This window comes from Crocodylus porosus, unplaced genomic scaffold (genome assembly GCF_001723895.1).
Source record: "Crocodylus porosus isolate Cpor-Errol unplaced genomic scaffold, CroPor_comp1, whole genome shotgun sequence".
Lineage (NCBI taxonomy): Eukaryota > Metazoa > Chordata > Crocodylia > Crocodylidae > Crocodylus > Crocodylus porosus.
In genome coordinates, this window is record NW_017728927.1 from 13282523 (window position 1) to 13305060 (window position 22538).

The 22538-nt window shown below is 45.2% G+C and overlaps 1 protein-coding gene across 4 annotated transcripts in view; it reads left to right on the forward strand.

The window, feature by feature from the left end:
* Nucleotides 1-22538, forward strand: part of MAD1L1 (MAD1 mitotic arrest deficient like 1) — a 490537-nt gene that overhangs the window by 213171 nt on the left and 254828 nt on the right. For all 4 annotated transcript variants that reach the window (XM_019542036.1, XM_019542039.1, XM_019542038.1 and 1 more), the window contains one exon: nucleotides 8748-8888. In XM_019542036.1, the coding sequence (XP_019397581.1) occupies nucleotides 8748-8888 (141 nt within the window). The remainder of the gene's footprint in view (nucleotides 1-8747; nucleotides 8889-22538) is intronic.

The window sequence follows — 22538 nt, forward strand, 5'->3', positions numbered from 1 at the left end:
TCCCCCTCCCCCCCCACTTGCCAGCACAGAGTCTAAGTCCAGGTCCAGCTCCCTGTGACGGGAAGTGGGGACTGCCCAAATCTCCGAATCGATTCAGAGAGCTTTGAATCAATTTGGTCTCCCCATTCCATTTGGATTCATTCTATTGGTCTCCCCATTCCATTTGGATTCAGAGACTCAGCTGTCAAACCGGGCCAGATCTCTGAATCGAATCAGCACCTGAAGCTTCACACAGCCCTACTTTATATGTATACTAAGGCTCTGCAAAGCTTCAGTCCCTGATTCGATTCGGCAGAGATTTGGCCTGATTCGGTGGCTGAATCTCCAAATTGAATCAGGAGACCCTTTCCAAATCGATTCGGAGAGATTCAGAAAGATTTGGCAATTTGGACATAGACACAGTTTTAAATGTATTTTCTACGTACCTCAAGGTAGCAGGCGGCTCATGAATAGTGCAATGGTGGGGCGGACGGAGTGTCCCACAGGAGCGCAGGAGGCTCCCCAGCGTGCTCGGCTGCAGACCCAGAAGCACTTCTGGTCCACTTCTGGTTCTGTCAGGGAGTGCAGCATCGAATCTTCAGATTCAGATTTGGCTGAATTGAATTAGGGACAGTGATCTGAATCAATGAATCGGATCACTGCCCCCGATTCAGGCTGAATCTGAATCTGAATCCAAAGTGAATACAGCCTGTTTTGCACACCCCTAATGTACACGTTTCAGTAAAGAAGTTGCATATTTTACAGTCTGATGCAGTAATGCAGTGTACAGACATCAGTCTGTTGTGAATGGACTCAATTACTTGGTCCTATGTGCTTCCAAGCCCTGTGGATCAGGGCAGAATCTGAGAATTATTTTCAGTTCTGGGACTTCAGGGCACACTCTCAGGCCTAGACCTTCTATGAGACCCTTTTTTAGATGGACCCTTTTTTAGATAGAGATACCTTCACCCAGCTTCTGTAGATCCTGACAACCAGTTTTGGAGGCTTATCCCCCTCCCCTCCTCAGTTGCTTGCATGTACTCTTCCATCTGAGCTGTTAGCACTCTGGATATTGTTTCTCCCATTGCAGATGAAATGACAGGAAATGCACTTAAAATTGACCTTACATTTTTAATTTATGCTTAAAACACACTCAAACGATACCCCTAAAAATGTCAAGTCTTGAGATATCCTTTCCCCTGTTTTTGTACATTCTTGAGAGTCGTGGGTTATCTTTGTTTCAAGCTGGGCAGAATATGACTTGTCCTTTCTCCTCCAGGTCAATCTTACTTGTGGCAGTGATTAGCTTTCCCTCTCATCCATACCCCTCAGTAGGATTTCTCCTCTGTGTCTTGGGTCCATTCTGAGATGCTCCAACCACCCTCCCCATGTACACTTTGTCATGTTTGCCTGCCTTTAGATTCCCCTGTAGAAAAGAAATTGTTCCTTGGAGGTGGCTCAGCAGGAATTGTGACAATGGCCCAAAATTTCAGTCTTGGTGTTTTCTTCAAGGAAGGGTCAGACACCCTTCCTGTTAAGGACAGCTCTTGGAATTCATTATGGCACATGCTGTCAGATGAGGTTAGATGTATGGTCAGCACTCTATACAGAACTGAGCACATAATTTGATAAGCGTATAACCTGTTTTGCCATAACACCTATTCTTTATTACTTGATGCTTCTTATTGCTCATTATCATTGTAATATTATCTCTTTGCAATATATTTAAAAGCATCTAACCTAAAGCATTAAGCCAAACCCTAACTGCCAGAAAAATAAGTATGTCCTACTTTAATATATTAACTTTGTAAGTAGTTATGTCCCATTAGTGTGTGTGTGTGTGTGTGTGTGTGTGTGTGTATGGGACATAACTATTTACGAAGCATAACATATTCGTGTAGGGGACATACTTATTTTTCTGGCAATGCGTATTATAACATTAAATATATGGGAAAGGTCTCTGCTTACTTGATATTTTAGTCAGATTTCTAGCATGCCTTCTATTTTCATAGATCATAGAAATGTATGGCTGGGAGAGACTCTAAGTTCATCCTTGACAGAAGCATGGTCTCTAAACCCTCCAGTGACTGAATTCCACAGCCTTCCTAGCTCACGCGCCCCAGCACTGACTATCTGTCTAGTTAGAAAGGTTTTCCTAATATCTAATCTAAATCCCCTTTTCTGCAAATTAAGCTGATTACTACTCATCCTACTCTTGGTGCTCATGGAGAACAGTTGATTACTGTCCTCTTTATATCAAACTTCTATAATTCTCTATCCATTCCCTTTATTTAAAGACAGATATTATGTTTGTCCTTTTTGAGTCCTGTGGGACCTCGCCCCATCCTTTATGAGTTCTCGGAGATCATCATGAATACTTCAGAGATTGTTTCAGCTAGTTACTTGAGCACTCCAGGGTAAATTTCATCAAGGCCTGCTGAATTAAATGCATCTAATTTATCTAAATATTCTTTAACTTGTTCTTCCCCTATCTTAGTGGGTGTTCTCACATTCCTTGTTAATAATTGTTAAATATCTGGTAACAATTAACCTATTTTTTTTTTTTTTGTGACGATGGAAGCAAAAGAAGTCAGCAAACACTTCAGTCTTCTCTGGACCAGCTCAGGACTATGGCAGGGGGTACTGGAGAGAAGCTTGTTGCACCTACCCTCCCTTGGTTTTCCGCAGGACTGGATGTGATATGGCCACCTTAGTGCAGAGCTGCGCATGCCACTAAGCCTGTAGGAGCTTATGATATATATGCCCAATGCCACAGTACATCTTATTTGGGGATAATGCAGGCGGAAGAGACATGGCATGGTTCACTCTGTTCGCTCCCTTGATCGATTCAGAGGTGGTTTAGACAGGCCCTCTGTGTCATTTGTTGTTCGTTCACCACCTCCTTGTAATTTTGCTTGGGGCAGAAGTACTTGATTGAATTAAGCCTGATCGTGAATGATGATTTTTTTTTTTAATGTTGAGACTCCATCCTTATTATTTTTCTAGTTTTGAAATTTCTTCTTGTTTGCATTAATTGGACTTAGGAATCTGAGGAGAAGGAGGAAAAAAATCTTTGGTTGATTTCCTCATAATGAAAGAGTCTATTAACATTCTCCTTAAATCGTCTTTAATTAAGCAAAAGGCAAGTCTAACGCCAGGAATGGGAACGCTTCCATACCATCAAAAAGGCACCGAGTGGAAAATATCATTACGATTTGTACTTTCCAAAGCGGCTCTTTCAGACTCCAATCCATGCAGAAGTGAGAGAGCAAGTGAGCGGTGTGTTTGTTTTTTGGATTAATAGTCGGAGTTCACTCATGTGGAAATAAAGCGGATTTTACTGTGACTAGAATCTGTCATTAAAAAGCCATTATCAAAACCAACCAGCACAATTCCTGCTCTGTTACTGCTAATGACAAAACAATCTCTTAAAATAAATAAATAAATTTTAGAGAAAGCCCAAATCTTTATATTTTCTTTTAGAGATTGGTGCAGAAGACTTAACAGAATAGGTCCTTGGTAAAGTGAGGCAGCTGAGAGATTTATTGATCAATAAAGCAGACAATTACAGCTTGTTTATAAAAGGAAAAAAAAAACCCATGGCCCTGTGAGCAACATTGAGACTTTTATAATGATAACTCTGGCATCCAGCTTGAAACTATAAAAGTCAATAGGAAGATATAGGATTTCAATAAAATTATGACACTAGATAAACTTTACCCTAGGAACAAATTTTCCCTGGGTATGTGACTGACTCCGGTTAGATTTGTAACTTTAATTTCCCTCTTATTGATTTTTTTTTTTTTTTTTTTTTTTTTTTTCTTTTTTGACTCAACTAATTAGAAAGCCTGTGGTGGATCCTATATGTGTGCTTGGGGAGGGGTTAACCAGCACCAACAGCAATAGGGGGCAGCACTCTTACAACGAGTTTGTCGAATTGCTTTCTTAAACGTATTTTTTGTTGCACCTTTTTTTCCTCTAGTCGTATCCCCTGTTCACCCCAGGAGCCCACGTCTCTTGCTCCTATGCTTGTGTTATTGAAAGCCAAGGGCTGGGTTTGGGGACACTCAGTAGTACTACTTCGGTGATATGAGACTTTTGTTAACATCCAAGGCAAGAGCTTCGTTCATATGTTAGCAGCCAATCTTCCCCTAGCATCTGCCTGTAGGTAGAGGGGGTCACCAGCATTATTGTAGCTCCTGAAACAGTTGTCTTGTGCCTCTACTCTGGTCCAAAGTAACCTTCCCTTGCCTGTAGCTGTTCATTCCTGACAGACAGGTTACAACTTTAAATAAGAAATTAATATCCCAGGAAGAACTGGAGGTAAAAAATTGACTTGCCTTTATTTGAAGATTTGTGTTTATATGTTAACATAGCTGATTTCCAGGAAATTGGGTCCAGCTCATGGCTGAGATTGCAACACAGATATAACGGCAGTTTACTCGGCGTATGGCAGTGAAAAGGCAAGAGTCCCTGTGACGGGTATGCTATTAGCAGGGTTTGCTCATTCTGCCGCTGGTTTCTGCATCCTTCCTTTGTTCACAACTCGTTCTCCCCCTCCTTCCTTAGACTCCATTTCACAGCGATTAGATGTTTTTTAGGCTTCAGGTTTCTTCAGATTAACGAATGCAAGTGGGCCAACACATATGGCAGGTTTAGATTGGGCTGTGCTATTTCCCAGGGTGAATTGCAATCATGAACAGGCCTGCATGGTGAAGTCAGTGGACGATTTTCTGGTGGGAGAGAATAAAAATGTAGAGTTAAGAGCCAGAGGAGTTATTGCAGGGGTGAGCAATTGTGCCAAAGGCACTTGGGTGGTGTGCAGGCAGGTGGTTTCCAAAAAACGAGAGAAACATGATAATAGATATGCTTCAGAAGTTGCATGCTGGGGCCACTTCGCAGTGACTCCATGTCCACTAAACTTTTGGAAAGGGCAACAACATAAAAGGCAAGGGTGGCAACACTGGCATCATTTGAAAGATTTCCAATGGGGCAACGGGGAGAGGCTGGCATTTAGTGACTAAGTGGGATTCCTCAGCAGATACAACTAGGTTGGGATTACATTTCAAGGAATATTTTTGGGAGCAGGACACCACTATGAGGATGCCCTTGCCTTGCTAGACTAATACTGTCTTGAGGAGCAAGGGAAGAGTTTTGAGTGGGTTGTTAGTAAGTGGGGATTCAGAAAATGGGGTTGGGGTCCATTTGTTGGGAGTGGAGAATAGAAATGTATGCAGGTTTAAGTGCAAGGGATATCGAAGGAGCCTGACAGAACTGCATTTATACTTTACACTTAAGAGGTGGTTGGTACCTGTCCTCCTGGGCCAGCATGAAAGTAGCTTTCCTTCAGTATATCTGTCAAGTCCATGCTGTTTGGTTTCATAGCTTAAGACAGGAGCTTCTGGTTTTACAGAAAAATCTCTTTTTTCTCATGCAGGTCTGAGCAAAGACCAGTAATTGGTTCTGATCATCATTTACGGTTAAGTCCTGTTTTCTTTTAATTAATTCAGTTCATCCACCCGAAGGCTGTGCTAGAGGCCCAGACCCCTTTGTCTGCTGAACCAACCTCAGCCATCTTGCATAACTTTTCAGTGTGATGTGTGTTTTGCAGCCATTTCAGCAAGCACCCTAACCTGGCATCCTCGCATCCTGAGTTTGAATATTCCTTCCCCTTCCCAATCTGTTTCCTATCCCCCCTCCCAACTCACTGCGCACACAATGTATTTTAAAGACTTTGACATTTAAACAGCGAAGCAGAAGACTGTCTTGGCGTAGAAACTTGCTGGGATGAACTGGTAGCATCACCTAGACTATTTCTGAAATATAGCCCTTTTCATTTTGGGAGGAGGAGACAATCCATTGTCATTCTGCAGTTTAGGTAAAATCCACTGATAACTCCTGACTGGCTGCCTCCCCAGGGGGTGGGTTACAGGAAAAACATTTCAGCAGTACTAAGCTTGGCAAACACGGGCAGATTTATCTCAATTATTTATAGGACAATGGTGCGGGCGTTCACATCACAGAGGTTCCTGTGGTACTTGAGGACACATTGTGAGGAGGCTCCTGCTGCCGGATTCCCAGAGGCATTGGCAGGAGGCACTGTCATAGGGAAGTCCACAGCCCTGATGTCCAAGATGTTGTCACTTGTACAGTATTTCAGAATAAATGTTGAATAAGTAGCCTGGTCTGGAATCAGAGCTGCACAACTGTAGATACTAAATTATCTCTTGCTACTGCCTTGGTATCCTTTGGTTTAGGGGAACTTGCAGGTCCAGCTCCATGGATGCACCAAGCCATGTGATGTGTTACTATGGCTAAATGCAGAAATTTGGGGATGTTAGAGGGAGGTTAGACCAGGTTCAAAATGGCCACCCAATCTAACTTGGTTGACCTCAGGTGCAGACCTTACACTTAGACTTGGTCTCAGTGATCAGAAATCAATCTAAACCCTTACAGTGCAGCAGTTCTGTGCACACAGACTGGTCTCGAAATAGGAGAACCCCGTCTGTGATAGGCCTGGATCGATGTCGTTTCAGATGTACTCGATCGAGGTGAGACCGGGCACAGAACTTCTGTACGGCGACCTGCCCAGCCCTGGGGCTGGGAAAGCCTGGCCGCTCACCCCAGCCCCGGGCGGCACTTCTCAGCCCTACCCAGCACGCGGCTATTCTTAACCCTCAGCACCTCCGTCCTCCTCCCAGCCAAGCAACCCCCCACCCCCCCCATCCCCACAAGCTGCTCTGGGTGCTGCCTGATTTTTCAGTATGCTGGGAGCCAAGCAAGTAAATATTGGTGGGAGGAGACAAGGGGATGTAGGTTGTCCAGGGGGCTAAAAATAACCCCTGATCCCCCGCCATGAGCCCTCCTGATCCCACCAGAGCCCCCCACCGAACCCCAGCAACCTCCCCTGAATCCTGGCTGTCCCCACCATGATCACTCTTGCAGATCCTGCTTGACCCCCATTCCCTGCATAGACCCTCAGTTCTCCCCTACACCCAGCCTGCTTGCCTCCCCTCATCCCCCCCACTATTTCCTCCATTCCCCTTATTTTAGATCAGGTGGCCATTGTGAATGCAGTCTAAAGTCCCCCTACTCTCCCTGAATGTCTGCACTTAATCTCTGATAGGGTGAATATGCAAAGGGAGGAGTAGGCCATGCAGAAGATCCTCCTAAGAATGTGTGCTCTTTGATTTTTTTTTTTTTTAACCCCCCCCCACCAATGGATCTTGCTTATTTGCCTCGCTCTGCTCTCTAATCTGAATTCCCCAGCATCTAAGTTCCCCGACATGATTAAAGGTGATCAGATACCTCATCAGCCAGCTATTCTCTATATGCATATCTCAGTGTAAACAGGAATCTCTTGTTAAACGTGCCTGACCTTTTGCATTGCCGTTCAGCACGTTGCCCTCACTTCTCTCCATCAATATCTCAGAAGCAGGTAGCACGGGTGTCTGGGGTTGCCGATGTACGGTCAATATTTTAACAGAGAGCTATCATTGGAAGTTTCCTTTGGTCTGTGATGAAGCGTGCATATCAGGAGAGTGGATTTTATGTAAATTGGGAAAGAATTAAATAGGGTCCCACTTATACAAGACCCATTTCTTATAACTGCCAGCAAGGAGAGAAAGAGTGGCTGTAGGCAAACACATTTTTACATGCACCCCATTCTGGGCGAGAGATTTATGATGAGCACAGAATATGCCAGTGTTCAGCTCTGTTTGTGTAACATAGGTGAAGTGTCAGAGGCCTTGAAGAGCAGATTTGTTTCCAGGGGATTTTGTTTAAAACATTGGCTATTTGGTACAGTCTAATTTATCTGCAGGCCAGGCCGCTCTTGATCTGCTCTGCTATCTGGTACCAGGTAAACCAGTACGGCCTATTCCATGGTCAGGTTGTCAGCGACTAAACTGACACCCCAACCTGGGCTAGCCTGGGTGAGGAGGGTGCGTGGACACGCAGCAGGACTAAAAACAAGACCTGTCAAAGGGCGGATGAGCTCCCTGTGAGCCAATGGCCATCTATACCTGGAGAGGAGATGGGTGCCAATCAGGTCAATTTGTCCAAAGAATTGCCACTGATGCACAGATCTAAGGTGCCCCAACAGTTGCACCCGCCTCAGGACTGCTTTGACTTGACAGACTAATTCAATCCAAAGCTAAAAAAAAAAAAAGAAAAGAAAAAGTTAGAATATTGCTGTGAGCCCCAGTTCTCTTAAGCAAAGAAAGGGTGATGCTATCACTTTAGGGAATTCACCCCTCCTCCCCCTTCCGATTAAAGAACAGGAGCACTTTTCGTTAGAAGAGTTTTGCAGTCATTTGAACCTCACCCTTCATGGTGTAAGATCCCCTGATTCAGCTTCAGTATAACTCACTGCTTCTTCTCAAGGCAGCCATACTGACACTGAACAGTGTCTCTGGGAAATAATTTCTGCTTGAGAGCTCTGTTTTTGCTTGTTGTTGACAAAAGGCAGGGATGATAGTGTATGCCTGGTGCCTTCCTTAAGGAATGTATATGTGTATGTACAGCAATACATTTTTTCTACTCCTACAGCAGTGCAATTTTATTAGAGCTTTCAGTTTATGTGGGTATAAGATCTGTACATACCAGTGAGCAGTAGGAAATAGACATTTTTAGGGAGAAAGGGTGTTTTCCATCACCTAAGTCAGCAGTAGTGAAAAATTATAAACTTTGGATGTCCCTGTTGGAAGCTGCTACCACCTGGGTCTAGTAGAAGCTCTAACTGGGTTGTTTCTCCCATTTTTTAACAGGAGCGTGATGGAATGAGAGCAATTTTGGAGTCCTACGACAGCGAGCTGACCCCGTCGGAACATTCACCGCAGCTGAGCCGCCGCATGCGCGAGGCAGAAGAAATGGTGCAGAAGGTGCACGCGCACAACACTGAGATGGAGGTAGGAAAGAGGTGCTGTGCTCGAACCCTGGCACGTGCTTACTTCAATGACAAACACATTTGTTAATGTAGATTGAAGTTTGTCCTGTGGTATCTTGTGCTTCCCCCCTTTTCTTTCCCTCCCCCCCCCCCGCAGTATGTTAAGATCAGCAAAACTTAAAACTTCAACCCTTAATAGCTACAGTTATTTTTCTTTATTGGTCACTTGATCTTCACTCTGAAAGCTGGCCATAGCCAGCGGCAATTATTTGAGATCATTTCAGCTGTATTTTTATATTACCTATGGCTCTGTTGAATGATTGGAGGGATTAGTTGGAATAGCTCAACAGGATTGTGGTTATGATGCAGGCAGTCTAAAAGGGCCAGATACTAGAGGCAGAGCTTTGTGCACTTCTCTTCCTCAGTTGGTCCAAAAGTAGGTTCAGAGAGGCATGAGCTTTGGCAGGCCACAACCTTCTTTGTCAGATGCTAAGCAAGTAGGTTGTTGGTTACCAAAGATCATGCCTGTCTGAACCAGGTAGTCTCTAAGGTGCCACTCTGCCTGACTTCAGACTAACGGAGCTGACCACCTCTGTGATCCTAGTCGGTGTGACTAAAGCTGAAGCGGTCCTTCCAGAAGGTCTCAGTTTGATTTTGTGTTGTATAGGTTGTGTCAGTAGTGGGGTGCAGGAGTCATCTTGCAGTGGATAATGGCAGCAGCTAATTGTTCTTCCTGTGGAGTGAGCTAAATGTTAGGGGTGTACGAAGTGGGCCCTATTCGATTCGGATTCGGCCCAAATCAGGGACAGTGATTCTGTACCTTGATTCAGATCACACTCCATGTGCCCCAGTATCTCGGCACTCGCAAGCCCCTGCTACTTAGAGGTATGTAGAAAAAACATTTACACTTGTCTCTATGTCCAAATCTCTGAATCTTTCCAAATTGATTCGGAGAGATTAAAGGGTTGTCTGATTCGATTTGGATTTGGAGATTCGGCCACTGAATTTCCACCAAATCAAATCAGGGACCAAAACTTCGCACAGCCCTACTAAATGTTTCTGTAGGACAGCTTTTTTTCAGTATGCTTTTAACAGAAGAATGTAAGTATGTGTTTCAGGGCATTGCTCAAAGAGCACACAGGTAAAGGTATGTGGCTGTTTGTCTTGACTCTTATTTCCTAGGGTTCAGAAGTTTGAGCTTTGCCAAATTCACCATTTTGCCAGAGGTCTGATGCCAGTGGGCAACTTTAACTTTGTAGTAACCAAGTTGTCACTGAATTTTCTTCCATTTTTCTTTTAAATGAAAGAAGACTTGTAGCAGTCTGATTATTTAGGCAGCTGTAATTTTCACGTACATTTGGAGTTGCAAAACCTGCCATGCTGTTTGATCCGTAATTACTTTTCCTTCTTTATGTTTTGTCACATTGGAAAGAGGGCTAGGGCTGTTCATGGAAACATTGGGTGTATATAGTTGCTAAGAGACTAGTGACATCACAGACTTGTTCAGCACAAGAGTGGCAAAAAAACCAAAGCCCATCTTAGCTGTGTTTATACAACAGCTTTTAATGGAGCAAGCACAGGTGCAGCCACATCTATTAGGACTCTCAAATGCAAAAAATCTTGTTGCCCAGGCTTTAAGATACTGTTTTCTTTCTTAGGAGTAACAAGCCAATGAGTAGGACTACTGTCTAGAGAGCTGCTCCTAACAGTTTTAAACAAAGGTTAAAGCTGCCAGGATCCTTTGGAAAATCTGTGAAGAATGTGGATCTGTTACAAGTACTGTATGTCTCAGCTTGCTCGCTTGCTATACCTTAGCCTACACCTCCAGCTTTTGCTGTGCCTCTGCTGACTGAAGAAAGGCAGCTTGTCCTACCAGCTAAAGCTGCATGTAGATGCTCCTGTGTCTAGACAGTTGCCGCGGTCCATTTGGCAGCTGGCTCCTTTTCCAAACGCCTGTCACATACTCTAGCGGCTCAGGTTGTTGAGTGGAGCTGTGCAGAACCAGCAGAAGCACGTTGTGGCAGTTTGGGAGCAGCAGGCCACAGCTTCTGGTGGTAGAGAGGGGTCAGGATGGGGTATCTGAATGGGTGGAGTTTAGTCAGAAGAACCTGTTAAGACAAACGAGCAGATAATAAAGTGCCGTATTTTCTCACATCCAGGGCACCCTAGAATAAGATGTGCACCTTGTTTTTGAAAGGCAGAACGAAAACAAAAAAAAATCTTTCCTTGTAGTAAGTAACTGAGCAGCAGCAGCGAGGGAGCTGAGCCAGCTCATTGTTCTGCTCCCTGTGGATCATGCACAAAGTTATTTTTGCATTTGCCTGGCAGAAGCTTAAGCAGCAGAAACTGCTGTTACCATATTGCCTCAATTATAAGGTGCACTCCCATTTCCGGCAGCTGTTTTTGGGAAAAACCCAACATATGTTGTATATGAGAAAATATGATAATGCCCAGAGGTAAGGCACTTCAGGTAAGACAAGATTGTTGAGAGCAGTGGTATGTCATTTATTGGGAAAATGCATCCAAGCATCAGCTAAAATTACCCAGTTTGATTGGCAGAGCTGAGGGCCGAAGCTCAAAAAGGCACAAAGCAGCTGAAATAAACTCTCTTGCCCTTGACGGGGAAGGGATTTCTGTTGTCAAGGGATTGCTTGTAGCAATTGGATGAAGTGAGTCAAGCTCTGTGGGATGGATCTGAGGCAGTTAGGATTGCCAGACTTTGAGGAAAATCGTAAGCTTTAAGTTGTTTTAGTCCTTCTCTGTGATTGTTGTTTGCCTTTCGGAGGAAAAAGGCACTTTATTTTGGAAAGAGCAGCTTTGGTTCTCTTTAATGGGCTTTTGGAAGGGATTTTCTTGTAGGTGCCAGATTCAGCTGGGCCTGCTGAGTTAACACTGTTGGAAGAGAGAGGCTGCAGCGGGGTCCAGTCTGAGCTCCTGGTGAGATACGAAGCCTGTCCCTTGAAGTCTTCGCTCCTAGGGGACCTCCCCCTGCCCTTCCACGACAGAGACTGCTTCCAAGCAGGAATTTTGCTTTTGCTTTTTCAGTGTGCCTGATTGTAGTTTTGGCTTCTCTCTCTTGGACCTCTGCTTTGTAACTTGGTGAACTTTTGAAAATCTTCAAGGCTTTTCCATGGGTTTGCAGCCCTCAGATTCTGAAAGGCTTTAAACCTTTTATAGAGTAAGGGTCAGGAAAAATAAAAAGGTGCCTTCCTTCCTTTCTTCTGTTTACATTGAACTAGTGAACAGTGCTACATGAGGAGTAGTTAAATGATTAAGGGGTGTAAGGAAAACTGCCAAAGGGAACTCAGTTCTCTTGAAATTTTAGCTGGGTGCGATATCACCATTCAAGGACTTGCCAGAATCAACCATCCAGGACCCGATAGTTCTTTTTGCCTGGACAAAGTGTGGCTTTACTCTCTATTTGATGGCATTTGTCCCTCTGTCCGTAATGTAGCTTTTGTGTGCTGCATCCAATCCATTCCAAAATGTTGGGGAATGTTCCAGGTGTCTATGAGCAGCAGGTAATTAATCATATTTGAGGAAAATACAGAAACTGGAAATGGAGGAGACCAAACTTACTTGCATCAGATTAGCAGAGCCAGCAGCTGCATCCATCTTTGTGGTTGTCTGTAAATCAAAGAACTGGCTGACGGCAGCTATTCATTCCAGCATGACATCACCTCCCACCCATGCTTGGGTGATTGTCTTGGTACAGTTTAATAATGATGACACTCTTAAGTCATTTCTCCATGACAAAATAAAAGAAATGAGAACCAGAGGGCATGAGCTAATAGTATACTGGGATGCATTAGCTGATACGTTGTGAGCAGGGCTAAGGAAGTGATGCTTCCTCTCTATTCAGCATCGGTAAGACACCATCTGGAGTACTGTGTCCAGTTCTGGGTGCTGCGCTTCAATGAAGACATGGAGCATCTTGAAAGGGTCCAGAGAAGGGCCACAGGGATGATGAAGGGCCTGGAGGATAAACCTTATGAGGAAAGACTAAGGGATCTGGGGCTGTTCAGCCCAGAAAAGAGAAGTCTGAGGGGGGATATGGCCATCTGTAAGTACGTAAGGGGTGAATATTGGGAGATGAGAGAGAAACTGTTCACTAGGGTGACCCAGGGGAGGACAAGGAGCAAAGGCCAGAAACTATTAGACAATGGTTTCAGGTTGGATGTAAGGAAGAAGAGTGACCAGAATCTGGAATAGTCTTCCCAAGCAGGTGGTGCGCTCCCCAGCCTTGGAAGTCTTCAGGGGGAGACTGGACTGACTCCTTGCTGGGATCATTTGATCTCAGCCATATTCCTGCCCAGAGCAGGGGGCTTGGACTTGATGCTCTCTCGAGGTCCCTTCCAGCCCTTCATTTCTGTGATTCTTCAAGTCACTGGAACCCTGCACAGGGACTGATGAGAGATGCTGGGTGCAAGTGCTCACAAGCAAAGTTATGGTCGGCTCTAGGGGGCTGTGGGGAATCCTTTCTTTGTCCTGCTGAAACCAGTCTTTGGCTTTTGCATCTGCCCGTCCTGTGCACTCTGTAGTTTTTTGCTGTTAAAAAGTCATTGGTGGTGGTGGGAATATGACATCAAATATAAGTCAGAAAAGCATGTCCTTGCCAGCTGGATAGTTATATGAGCAGTAAGTACCAGTTGTTATCCTCCCTTTTCTCTCTTCTCTTTTACTTTGTTTCGGTGCTTAGATTATAAATTCTTTGAGGCAGAAATCTTGTCGTCTTGTGTACTTTGTGCATATGCGTAGTGTATCAACTCCTCACAGGTGTTTCAGCTCCAGGCACATTAAAAGATTTACATCAAACAATTGCAATAAAATATGCCCTAGTGCCCACTCATCCATCACACACAAGAAACCTCACATCTCCTGTATTATTTTCGAACCCACAAAATGTCTTCTGAAACATCATACTTTATCTCCCAAGTAAGTTCTTCTGTTTCCCCAGTTAAATCTTGGGAGGTCAAGTATATCTTGCAAATGTATCAGACTGTGCTTGATCTGGCAGACGAAAGGGCATGCAAATTCATTGATGTTAGGGTCAGAATTGACCTCAGTAGGTCATTGAGTCTGACCCCCTGCCCTGAACAGGGAAGAGCGCTGGGGTCAGATGACCCTAGCTAGGTGCTTGTTCAGTATAGGTGCTTGTCTCCTCTTGAAGACCCCCAGGGTAGGGGAGAGCACCACCTCCCTTGGAAGCCCATTCCAGATTCTGGCAACCCTTGCTGTGAAGAAGTTCTTTCTAACATCCAACCTAAATCTGCTCTCCATCAATTTGTGGCCATTGTTCCTAGTTACTCCAGGGGGTGCCCTAGTAAATATAGAGTGTCTCCTACTCCCTGCTGCCCTCCCCTGATGAATTTATAGAGAGCCACAAGTTCACCTCTCAGCCTTCTCTTGCGGAGGCTGAAGAGATCTAGGTCCCTCAGTCTCTCCTCCTAGGGCCTTGCCTGCAGGCCCCCAACCATACGATCGGCCTCCTCTGGACCCTCTCAAGATTCTCCGCATCCCTCTTGAAGTGCAGCACCCAAAACTGGATGCAGTACTGCAACTGCATGCCTAGAGGGGAAGCATCACCTCCATGGACCCGTTTGTCATATATTTGCTAATGCATGATAAAGTGCAGTTAGCTTTGTTGATCACTTCATCACATTGACGACTCATGTTCATCTTGGAGTCAACTATGACTCCAAGATCCCTTTCTGCTGCTGAGAAGGTCATCCCCCAGCCTGTAAGTGTGTTGGTGGTTCTTTTTTGCCCAGGTGCAGCACTTTGCTCTTGTCTTTGCTGAACTGCATCCTATTTTGTTCTGCCCATTTTTCCAACCTGTCCAGATTCGCCCCTACCCTTTGATGTGTTAATTTTGCCCCATAATTTGGTATCATCTTGAACAGGGTGCTCTCCATGCCTTTGTCCAAGTCCCTGATGAAGACAATGAATACCACCAGTCCAAGGACCAAGCCTTCCAGGACTCCACTGTCCACATCTTTTCAGGTCGATACCAACCTGTCCATCACCACTGTCTGTGCACAACCCCTAAGCCAGTTTGCAAACCCACCTGACTGTGTAATCATCCATGTCACCGCCTGTCCGTTTACTTATGAGAACAGAATGAGATACCATATCGAAGGCCTTTTTAAAGTCTAGGTAGATGACATCTACCTCGACTCCTGCGTCTAAGCATTTTGTGACCTGGTCATAAAAAGAAACAAAGTTAGTCAGGCAGGATCTACCTGTAATGAACCTGTGCTGATTTTCCTTTCAGCATTATTTCCCCTGCTGGGCTCCCACAAATGTGATCCTCAAAGATTTTTCCCAGAGGTTTCCCAAGGATAGAGTTGAGACTAATTGGCCTATAGTTTCCCGGTTCCTCCTCCTTCCTCTTGAAAATAGGGACCACATTGGCCTTTTTCCAGTCCTCTGGGACCTGACAGGAGCACCATGAGTGCTCAAACAGCCATGCCAGTGGCTCTGCTATGACACTGGCCAATTCCTTCAGCACGCCCGGATGAACTTCATCCGGGCCTGCTGATCTGAACACATCCAGCCCCTGCAAGCGCCCCATCACTAAGTGCGCTAACAGTTGGTGGGCTCGGGTCCCTCCTGTGTCTATCTGTGGTTCAGTTGGGAGATTTGTCTTGGTCTATGTCTACAAATATTGATGCAAAGAACTCATTGAAGAGCTCAGCTTTGTCCCCCCTCTCTGTTGCCAGTTGTGCTGGTCTATTCTGTAGGGGTCCTATGCTACCCTGCATCTTCCTTTTGCTCCCTATATACCTGAAGAAGGACTTTTTGTTGTCCTTTAATTTTTGTCGCCCATCTAAGCGCTAATCTTGCTTTGGCCTTCTTAACTGATTCCCTGCAAGTGCAAGCCAGGGAGGTATACTCCTCCTTGGTAGCTACCCCCTTTTTCCACACCCAGTATACCTCTTTCTTTGCCTTTGGGCTTTCCTGGACTTCCCTGTTCAGCCAAGAGGGCTTCTTGGCCCCTTTGCCCCCTTTATGCACAATGAGATTGTCTCCTGCGCTCGTAGGATCATTCCCTTGAGCAACAACCACCCTTCCCAGACCTCCGTTTCACCAGTGCTCTTGAGCTTTAACGCCTTGCCAAGTAATCTCCTGAGCACGCTGAAGTTAGCCTTCTGAAGTCTAGCACTTCAGCCCTGCTGCTTAGTTTACCCACTCTTTGCCAGAGAGTGAATTCAATCAATTGATGGTCACAATCCCCTAGTTTACTTTGTACCTGCAGATCCCCCACCAGGGCATCCCCTGTAGCTAACACCAAGCCCAGCAAGGCGTTTCCCCTAGTCAGATTGTGTACCTCCTGCGTTAGGTGGAGGTCCTGTATGCAGGTTAAGAACCTATGTGAGCAGTTATATTTGGCTGACTGCTCCTCCCAGCAGATGTCTGGGTAGTTTAGGTCACCTATGACAGCCATATCTCTCGACCGTATGGCCTCTGAGAGCTGCCTGGAGAATTCCAGGTCTAGCTCATCCTCCTGGTGTGGTGGTCTAGAGTAGACCCCCACTACCAAGTCCCTTTCTCCCCAACCCCCTTGTATCCTGACCCTCAGTATCTCGGTTTGGACCTCCTCTGATCCCATCTTGATTATAGAGGATGTGTATTCTTAGTCCAAGGGACTCCTGCTGAGAACACTGTGTACCAGGAAGACATCAGCTTGAAATGATCTGAAATGCCGTGATAGCTCATGGAGAGTATGGTATGTTGCAACCAGAAGCCAAACCCGTTAGGGCTTTATACATCAAAACGCACCAAATCTCCTCTGGAGTTGACCACCACCCATCCTCTATTCCAGATATAATCAGATCTTAAAAAGTAGCCCAACACTTTCTGCATTACCACAATTTCCAGGTCCCTTAAAGGTGTACCTTTTGCTAGTATGGAATGAGCTGATAGATACAGTTTGAGTAGCATCTGTCGTCTAAATGGGATCAGGACTCTCATACTAAACTGTTGCAGATAGTTGAGTATTAATAAATGAGTAGCCGAGTAGAGTCTGTGTTTGGACACGTATTGAACAAACATATGCCCTGAATAACTTGTTTTGTATTTTGCTGCCGTCTGGTTGCAAAAATTCAGGAATGCTCCTCTCCAAAGGACTGAACCTAAAATAGGCATAAGAAAAATGCCGTGAAGAATGGTGGCAGAAGAAACCAGTGGAGTATGGATGTCTACCTCAAGCAGTTAATGACACATCCTTTGCTACGTTCTTAAACGTATGTTTTGGCGAGCATTAAGGACTAACAAGGGATGACTGTCTCTACAGAGCTCGAATTGGCATGGTACCTAAATGCCTAAAATAAACAGAATCCAAGCTGTGTTTGTAGCATGTAATGGATTTTCATTTTGACAGGCAACTGTGACATGGCAGTGTTTGTGCCGATCCCTGTCACGATAAATTTTTGCTTCCCCAGCATTTGCTAATCCAAATGTTCATGTGAACAGGACAAAGCAAAAGGCTTCCTGACTAGGTCTTCTGCTCCTTGCAGTGATTATTGTGACAAAGCCCTGATGTGGGGTTCAGGGCTTGAAAGTTTAACTCCGGCTGCACAAAGGAGAAATCATCATAAATATAACTTCATTAATAGCCATTTTATTACGACACATTTGGCTCCACATGAAACTTTAATGAAGAGAGATTTGCAGGGAAGACTCATGCTGACACCTTCAATAGTCTCCAGCATTTTTTACATTGAGGGATTTATACTGTCGGTGAGCACCATATGTACTCTAATCAGTTAATTATGAGCCTGACAGTATCAGCACATGAAATGCCATATGTTCGGATTCTGTTCACTAGAAACATCAGGGGCTCTGCTAGTGACCTCAAAACTCATTGACCAAATATTATCAGCTTATCTGTACCTAATAGCTATGGCGCATCTGCTGGTCATGGAGTCTGGGCATTGCTGATGCTTGTAATGTTAGTCACAAAACTGATTTTTGCAAAGTGAGTTACTTAGAAGTCACCCCTGTGGTTAAAGTGCTTAAAATTTATGTGGAGGGGAAGTAAAACATTTATCTGAACAGTTAACAGCGTCTTCTCAGCTCTTATCCAAACTTCTCCATTATTTCTTCGTTTCGTCACCTCCTTTTCCCACTTTCATTTTAACCCATCATTTATTCTCTAGACTTATCTTCCATCTCATTCCTCCTAGACTCTTCCAGACCTCTATCACTCTCTTTCCTTTACACTATATTGTTTTTTATTGGGATTTGGGCATTTCTGTGAAGATCGAACCTGACAAGAGAAACTTCTTCTTTTCTGTGGGAGGGAGAGAAGCTTGTTTTAACTTTCAAATTCTTTCTTCTCCCTGCCACCCCACCTTTCTGCACCATTTTCTTCTGTGACATCTGCAGCTGGCAGATGAGTACTTTGAGAAGTCTTCTCTGCTCGCTCTGGGTGCCCGTCAGGAACAGGTCCCAGTCACTGGAGCTTTCCTGCCACTCCAGAGTGTTGCCTCCTTCACTCTTCCAGCCCACTGCTGTCACTGAGTCATCTCGTCTGTGGCTCAAAAGGGAGAAAACAGATTCCCTCTGGAGGCTATGCTAATGTGCTCCATGCCTCAGCTACCACTGAGCACTGAAGCAGTCACGGAGTTGGCTGTCTTCTTCTGACAGAGCAAATGTCTCACCTAAATAGCACTCCTATCATGAACACTTTGGCACCTTTGGTAAATTTGAGCCCTTCTACAAGCTAGTGCTTTATGTTCATTTACTCTGCTGAAGGGGTGTGAAGGTTGAATATCTTGTCTTCAGTGTATATGGAATATATTATCATGCGTTCTCTTTCCACTTCTGCACGCTGCATCTTCTTTTTGATATTAGCAGATTTGTCAGGTCTCTAGTCCATCAGTGTCCTGCTTCTCCCATTTCCTTTCATCTATCAATGATGATTGTTTTGAAGTGGTTTGCATAGTTGCGCAGACTTAATCTCCCATGATGTCCTCATGGTTAAGCTGGGGAGCTGCAGCCTTGCCCCCTCACGGTTTGATGACTAGGGAACTGGCTTTGGGGTCAGCCCCAATGAGTACTAGTCAATGAGAGTGAATCAGTGTGGTGCAAGGTGACCAGTGGAGTCCCTTAGGGCTCAGTTCTTGGGTTCATACTGTTCAGCATCTTCATCTGGATTCAGGCGTCAAGTGCGAACTGGTAAAGTTCACAGACAACACTAAATTATGGGGGAAGGTGGTCACGCTAGAAGACAGGCTGGGGATACAGACTGACCTGGACACCCGGGCAAGGCGGGTGGACCAAAACCTGATGGCATTTAATGTAGGAAAGTGAAGGTTGCACCACCTTGGGAGGAACAACCAGCATCACACTTATAGGCTCGGCAGTGCTATGCTCACTAGCACCATGGCTGAAAGAGACTTGGGGGTTTTCATTGACCACAAGACTAACACGAGCCACCAATGCAATGCCATGGCCGGCAGTGCTAACCAGACTCTGGCATGCATCCATCAATGCATCTCTAGCAAAACCAGGGACGTCTTCTTCCCACTTTACTCAGCCTTGGTGGGGCCACAACTGGAGTACTGCATCTAGTTTTGGGCCCCCCAGTTCAGGAAGGACTTGGATAAGCTTGAGAGAGTCCAGAGGAGAGCCGCTCATATGTTCAAAGGCCAAAAGAGCAAACCTTACCAGGAAAGGTCACTAAATAGTTTGGGCTACAATTATTTTAACATGCTTTTTTGAGAAACTTGTTCAGTTTGGATCTGCCCAACTGATCAATGGCAGATGGAAGTGGGCTGGCTCTTTGTGTACTGTCTTGCCATGTGTCATGCTTTTTTAAGTCTCATTGAAAGTGGTTTGGTACTGCTGGTGCAGTCATTCAACACCAGTTGAAGAGACCTTTTGCTAACAGCTGCATTCCTATTGTAGCGCAGGACTCCTTGCCTCCTATTTCTTGTTCCTGATGAGTCCACCTGCACCAATCCTGTCTATGCTAAGAAATGTTTATGGTGGCTAAGTTATTCACTTCCATCTGAGTTAGCAATACTGGAAGCATAGATAGGACTCCTGTAAACTCCACTTTTTAAAGCACGTTGTAATGTAAACCTCTTTAAAGCAATCTGTACTGTTCTTTAAAAAGTGAAGGCTGCAAAGACCATCTACGTTAGGGCAGGCTTGTTATCACTAGCCTGCGTCTGCTCCATAGAGGACGAGAGTCCGTTACAGTTGTCAGCTAGAGAGACTCTGTGCATTGGCTTGTGCAGACTAACTTTTACCTCTGGCAGCAATATTGTCTGTCATAATACTGGGCATTTATACACATACTTTTTTGCACCGTGACGTGCCAGGGATCCAACATGTCAGAGCAGACTCGGTTGAGTCTGCTCCGCATGCGAGCTGACATGCACCACACCATGTTGCTTGCAGTTGTATAAGCAGCAAAATGTGCGTTGGCATGAAGAAAATGGCAGTGGTGCGCTTCTGAACTAAAACACTTGTGATGCTTTTTAGTTTAAAAGCAGACCACCACCCTTTTCTATGTGCTGATGCGCACTTCACCGCTTATACAACTGCATGCATTGCAGCACTGGGCACTTCTAATGCATGTGCAAAAATGCCCATTTCACCAGCTATGACAACAAGCAGGAGGTTTTTTCCAAAAATTTCCCTGGCATCAACAAAACCCTCCCATAAGTCGGTTCAGCATGAGGTGTGCCCATTTAGTCTAGTGACAGAGCTCCTGTTGCATCAAAATCTGCTGCTGACTGAGCCCAGCCTTTCATGATTCACCTGGGTTTTTGTCTGCAAAATCATTAGTTGAACCACATTTTTGCTGTCGAGTCCTAAACTCCATTGGGGATGTCATGAAATGTTAAATATACAGTTTGCCTGGAGAGGTCTTGTGAATGATAACAGTGGATTTGTTAGCATTGTTGAAGTTATGAGCAACCCCACTCAAATGAGCCTCAACCTGGGGAGCCTGTATTGGCCCTTAAGTGTACCTGGCTCTGGAAAACTAGTGAAGCAGATGATGAGCAGGGCCTGGCTTTCTATAGAGGATTTTAAATTGGGTTCTTTATTAGTGAAGATTTGGAAGTAGGAGATAACTAATGTGCATTTACGATTCACATTTGCCACAATAGGAGCAGAAGAATTTCACGCGGGGCTGCAAGTTTTAATGGGATCTATGTTGGAGAGAGTTTGCCTGGGCTTGGAGATAGAGCATTTACAATTAGGTGCCTTTCCAAAGCGGAGTGTATTTTGAGAGTGGAAATGTTATTCCAGTGCCCACCAGATGGCAGTAGACAAAGGCTTCACAATAAAAGAGCCGCTTCTCTGTGACGTGGTCCAGATCGACCCCTTGTTTAAACGGGTAGCTGCAGGAGCCAGGAGGATGCAACTTTGATGGAAATAATGCTGGGATGACAAGGCTCTTCCCTGTTAGCACAGGGAGGTAGGGAGATAGCACAGGAGCCAGAACTAGGCACCTTTTGGGGAGCAGGGCCAAGAGCTGGAGCCTACCAGCTCAGAACAGGTACAGATGGAAATTATGTGGGAAGGACGGTGTGGGTATCTTTGTGGGTGCCTCCTCAGTGCCTGTTCAAAGCCGGGTAGTGCATTTTGACCCAGGTGACAGCCTGGTTGCCTCTCGATACAACAGGTTTAACAGATCGGGGCAGCAGGGCAGGCCCTACGAGGAGAGGCGACGGGACCTGAACCTGGCCAGCCTCCACAAGAGAAGGCTGAGGGGGGACCTGGTGGCTGCCTGGAAACTTGCCGAGGGGGACCAGCAGGCAGTGGGAGTGTCCCTGTTCCCTCGAGCACTACTGGGGGTAACAAGGAACGACGGCCATAAGTTGACTGAGAGTAGATTCAGATTAGACATCAGGAGGCGCTACTTCATGGTCAGGGCGGCTAGGAGCTGGAACCAGCTTCCAAGAGAAGTGGTGCTCGCTCCTGCTCTGGGGGTCTTCAGAAGGAGACTGGATAATTACCTAGCCGGGGTCATTTGACCCCAGCATCCTTTCCTGCCCGTGGCAGGGGTTGGACTTGGTGATCTGCTTAGGTCCCTTCCGACCCTACTTACTACAAAACTGTGAAACAATCTCTCCCCATTCAAAGAATTAAGACTTTTCACTCTCTCTCTGTAGTTAGGACTGAGTTATTCTGAATGCAGGGATTTTTACTTTTTTAAATCTCCCTAAAGTTTGGCCACGTTGGGACACAATTGCTTGCATGCCCTCCATATAGTACCAGTCTCACTAATGCAGGTTTTTAACCTGCCAAGTCAGTGCTAAGGTTGATTCATCTGAACATTTCTGTTGGGGAGCCCAACTAACTGGGTAGTGCATTCTGGGTGGATTGAACTGTACTGGTGACTCTGCCCCTAAATGGTTAAGTATAAAGCATTAAAGTAGGTGCTCCGTGCCTTCCTGTGGTTAGAAGCATTACATGGATGCATTCTCTGAGGGCTTCTTGGTTAGTGAATATGTCTGAGACTTATGATGAACCAGGAAATTCCCCAGTTAGGAATTACTTTGAGATGGAGTTATGGGTGGAAGTCCTCATCGGGATAACTTAAAGGTAAAGAGATGTTGTAATTATTCCTTAGCACTGCCCAGTTAGGTTGCCCTGAAAAGTGGGGAGGTAGTTTTAGAAGTTTTGTTTGGTGGGGAGGAGGGGGTTT